Below are 5,502 nucleotides of genomic sequence, written 5' to 3' on the forward strand. Positions count from 1 at the left end.
AAGAATTTGGAATTTGGAGTTCCTGCTATGGTGCAATGGGATTGGCGGTGTCTCTGCAGTGCCAGGATGCAGGTTAGATTCTGCAGCCTAGCACAGTGGGTTAAAGGATCCAGCATTGATGTTGCTGTGGCATAGGTCACAACTCCAGCTTGGGTTCAATCCCTGGCCCTGGAACTCCATATGCTGTGGGGAGATCAAAAAAGAAAAAATAAAAAAGAATTTGGAATTTATTAGCAATGCATTCTGAGATAGCTTGATCATAATATGAAGACTTATCCAATACAAAAGTCATTTAGTTCTCAACTTTGCCATTTGTTAATCAAAACATTTGCCTGTTTTTGTGTTATTCAGATTGTTTTCATTGAGTGAATATGGAAGATTATTTTCCTACTTCCTTTTGTCTCTGTAATTTCTTCCTTAAAATTTCAAGGTTTTCTGTAATCATTAAATTCTAGTTTTATGATTACGATCAAATGATATATAGAAATAACTTTCCAAAAACATGTATTAATCTTTTAGTCCACTTTTCAAAAAATTAGATGTATTAAAAAGATAAAATACCACTTCCTATACCTGCTGATTTTCATTTCATATAGCAATGCCATATACTACAGGAAGTACAATATGACAAGTAAATAAATCTATTCGAATTCACAGCTAGAGAACCTACACTGAATGGTGTTTTATTAATGGGAATTAGTAGTGATGTGGTGGTATCCAAATGTCATTACATTAATTCCCTGTAAAATAATAGCACGCAGAATGAAATTTATTATTAAATAACATTTTATTTTATTTTATTTTATTTTATTTATTTATTTATTTTGTCTTTTTGCCATTTCTTAGGCCACTCCTGCGGCACGTGGAGGTTCCCAGGCTAGGGGTCGGATCGAACCTGAAATCTCATGGTTCCTAGTCGGATTCATTAAACACTGAGCCACAACAAGAACTCCTATTACTAAATAACATTTTATTTTATTTTATTTTGGTCTTTGTCTTTTCTAAGGCCACACCCGCAGCATATGGAGTTTCCCAGGCTAGGGTCTAATCAGAGCTATAGCCGCCGGCCTACACCACAGCCATAGCAAGGCAGGGTCCCAGCCGAGTCTGTGACCTATACCACAGCTCACTGCATGCCGGATCCTTAACCCACTGAGTGAAGCCAGGGATCGAACCCACAACCTCGTGGTTCCAAGTTGGATCTGTTAACCACTGAGCCATGATGGGAACTCCTAAATAACATATTTTTAATTCAAATTACTCTTAAGGAAAACAAATCAGGTTTTTTTCCTCTAAATTTTGAGATCTTATTTTTGGAGTTAGGAACAGAGTTTCTGAAATTGAGAAATTTTGGAATAGTAAGATAGGAGTAAGATTTGATAATATTAACAACCTTAAAAGCATCTATAAGAACTCTCATTTTGGGGGCAAAAAGAAAAATGAATTATTTTGGTAGCATAGGTAGATTCTGAAAACCAGAGGTACTGTTTTCTTAGGAGGTGCCATAGGTGAGTTTTCACTCAGACTTTAATATTGTTAAGAAGAGAGAGAACCAATTTTGGGCCCAAAGTGTGTATCAAATCATTCTGATTGAATAGACTTTCTGTGGTAGACTTTCTGAGGAATCACTTTATTTTTTCCTTTCAATCAGTACTATTGTAATACTTAGAAAAAGCGTGTATTTACCAACTCCTCTTAAATACAAGTGAGTTTTTAGTTGAAAACTGTTATTATTCAGTCAACTTCATTTAAAAAATTCTAATGGCTTTTTAATTTTTTTGTTTGTACTGCATCCAAAATATCCTTGAATGTCTGACTTTCATAATTTTTCCATGTTTTATTGACTTACTTTGTATGGATCAATAACAACTTTTAAAAAACACCTTTTAAAAAAACTTTAAAAATACTCTGTTTCTATGTAAACTGTATTTTTAATCTAAGTATCATGTCTAGAACTCACAAAAGCACCCCAGAATTTCTTCATGGCTGTCTTCATTTCTTTGTTTCGCAGAGTATAGATAATTGGGTTCAAGATAGGGGTGATAACAGTGTAAAATACCACAAGAAACTTATCCACAGAGTGGTTGCTGAAGGGCCAGATATAGATGAAGATGCATGGCCAAAGGAAAGAACCACCACTGTGATGTGAGCACTCAAAGTGGAATGGGCTTTGGACTGCCCAGTGGAAGAATGGCTCCTAATCGTTATGAGAATCAGACTGTAGGAAATAAGCAAAATAATGAAACAGCTCAGAGAGGTCATTCCTCTGTTGGCCACAATGACTATCTGCACAATATAAGTATCTATGCAGGCAAGCTTAGCAACCAGGGGGAGATCACAGAAAACGCTGTCCACTACGTTGGAACCACAGAAAGGCAAGTTCACAACAAAAGGTATCTGAAGCCCCGAGTGAAGGAGACCTAAGAACCGTGAGGTCACTATCAGCAAAATACACACCTTCTTGTTCATGATGGTCATGTAACGTAGCGGCTTACAAATAGCCACGTATCTGTCATATGCCATGGAAACTAAAAGCACCATTTCGACTCTACCCAATAAGTGGAGGAGAAAGATCTGTGTGAAGCATTCAGCAAAGGAAATGGTCTTGTGCTTTTTTACAAAGTTCACAATTATCTTAGGGCTGACCAGTGAAGCAAGGATCATGTCCACAAAGGAGAGGTTCCCCAGGAGAAAGTACATGGGAGTGTTCAGGTTTGGGATGTAAAACTCTGTAATGACAATGACAAGGTTACACCAAACTGTGGCCATATAGATAACTGAGACAAGCACAAAGAGAAGAAATTGTATATCCTGGGAACTGGTCAGTCCCAGCAAAATAAATTCTGAAACTTTCAACTGATTTAATTTTTCCATGGTCTCCAATTGTATGGATTGTTCTGTACAGGATGACCTGTAGAAAGAAAGAAGAAAGCACTAATACCTCGGAGACTGCCAGACTTTTTATTCCTTTGGGTCAAATCTCATTTGACTTTGACATTTTTCATGTTATTCTGTTACTGCTGAGAAGTAGGACATATAAACAGTCAACTTTTAACCCCAACTTATAACAACAACCTGTTCATATCTCTTGATTTCCCTAAGCAATTCATAATTCAGAGGCATATGCTTTGTCTTTTTTAAGAGGAAATATTGTCATCTTTCAGAACTTTGTGATTTTATAGGAGATGAGATCCCTTCATCTATCTTCCTCAGAGGACAGAGGGGCATGGCACTCTTGAGCAATCTCTTTAAAGTGCAAACTTTAAATACAGCTGGGAGTTAATGTCTTCCCACAACTATATTAAGAAATTGTATTTTAGTCCAAGAGTTTCGAATGGTCTGTGATCCAGCAGCTATAAACCTGAGCCGAGTCAGTGAGATTTAGAGTGAATCAGACTGCTCTCTTTTCCACAGATCCCTAAGTGAGCTTCTAATCTCTTCATGTTTTTGGGAAGCCTTTCAGGCACAGACTATTTCCTAATGTAACTATCACTACCCATGGTCTGCTGTGGTGGAAACTCACATTCCCAGAGAGGACTTAAATGTCTTTAAGTTGCAAAGGCAGCTGTGGTTAAGCAGCAGAGGTGAATATTCTGAGTTCCTGTGGAACACTTTCATATCCTAAGAAAGGCCACACATTATAGAGGGAGTAAGAAAGATGCTGAGTTCTAAATGTTTATAGAAGGCAGCTTGTTTGAGAATTGCATAAGTGGAACTGGCTCCTTGGATTCCAAGCCAGTCTGATAAGTGAGTCAGTAGGTGAGCGTGAAGAAAACACCTGTGTACCATTGGAGCCCAGGCATGAGACTTCACTTTGAAACCATTAGAGATTTTAACAAGCAAGACCTTAATTTGTCATTCTTTACTTGTATAAATTTTCACTATTAAAAATTTTCACTATTGTGGCAATAGCAAAAGCAACTGGGCTGATGGCCATTGCAGTGCTTTATTTGTCTGTGCTTGGAAACAGTTTGATCATGTTTTATTAAGTCTCCTTAGTTCTTAGATCAATCAAGAGTAAGGGAGGTTTGAATAATGAAATATTAAACTGTTAGGCTAATATAAACAGTGTTCATATTAGATCTCTAGGCTGATAGAACTGGTCATTCTCTTTACAAAGAAGAGATGTTATTGAATGGAAGAAGAGAAGCAAGTAATCCTTTAGGTGGTGGAGAAAGCAAGAGTAAAGGAACAGAGGCCAGTAATGCAGGCTTTGGGGGTGGGGACTATAACAAAGAGAGATTATATAGAGTACAAGAAGAGGAGGAGTGGAGCAAACCTCAATGAAAGCAAGTATTTCAGGTGAAATAGTGGAATAAGTGGTAAATGAAGATATTGCAAAAGCTTCTTGGAGAGGTGGGAGGGAAGAGCAGCTGGTCTCAAAACTTTCTGTGCCATCAAAACTTACTTGTTACTACTTTTTATAGTAGACATTCTTGTGAGAAATTATATAACAAAATTAATAATTATGAAGTGTAAGATATAGAAAGCTTGAGTTTTTTAATTGAAATAATGTTTGCAAAGCACTTGGCACAGAATCTGGCATATAGTTCACATAGAAATGTTAGTTATCACCACTATTTCTGTTTTGAACTTCCTCAAGTTTATGTAGATACTTTAAACAACTGGAATTCAAACTCAGAATTTCATGACACCAAAGCTATGTCCCTAACCAGAGAGTTAAGTCTTAACTTAACATATTCTTACATGCCATTTCAGGTGTTATGTTTTGAGTTTTGTTTGTTTGTTAAGGGTTGCAGCCATGGCTTATGGAGGTTCCCAGGCTAGGTGTCAAATTGGAGCTGTGGCTGCTGTTGTACGCCACAGCCACAGCAACGGCAGATCCGAGCTGTGGCTGCAACCTACACCACAGCTCATGGCAATGCCAGATCCTTAACCCACTGAGCGAGGCCAGGAATTGAAACCTGTGTCCTCGTGGATGCTGGTCAGATTTGTTTCCACTGAGCCACAATGGGAACTCACCATTTCAAGTTTTTAAATACTATAATTTTTGATAATACACTTACTAGAATTAATAGGTACATGCACATTTTAAAAAGAAAATGTTGAGTAATTGGAAAAACTGCACTATAATCACACTAGTACATTCAGTCTTTTTTTTATTGTAATTGTTATTTGAGTAGAACAGTCTGGTTCCCTGGAGCAAAATTCTTGCATGACCTGGTTTATGTGTAATCTCCCCTTGGCATGGGACTGATAGTTACTCCATGTTTATTTGCTCCTTATTCACAAGTTATATTCTACTCTAAACCTTCACTAATGTTAATGTTAAAAGTCATTTTTACACACTTCATTAGTTGTATAAAAATGACTTTTAACATTAATCTGAATTTGATAGTTGACATTAGGACCATTGGACAAGAACGGAAAACCCCTGCTTGCCTTGAGCAGTTTTGTATAACAGAAGCTTCAGAATATTTTCATTATTGTATCATAGAATTCATGTTTTCAGCCATAAATTTGGACATTTTCACACCTTTG

The 5,502-nt window shown here is 37.0% G+C and overlaps 1 protein-coding gene across 1 annotated transcript; it reads right to left on the minus strand.

Moving 5' to 3' along the window:
* Window positions 1,937-4,434, minus strand: LOC100518794 (olfactory receptor 4K17-like). The gene is given in 4 exon segments (XM_021100060.1): window positions 1,937-2,121; window positions 2,124-2,898; window positions 2,901-2,967; window positions 4,409-4,434. Coding segments are annotated over 4 exon segments (1,053 nt in total).

Source organism: Sus scrofa, chromosome 7, assembly GCF_000003025.6.
Source record: "Sus scrofa isolate TJ Tabasco breed Duroc chromosome 7, Sscrofa11.1, whole genome shotgun sequence".
NCBI lineage: Eukaryota > Metazoa > Chordata > Mammalia > Artiodactyla > Suidae > Sus > Sus scrofa.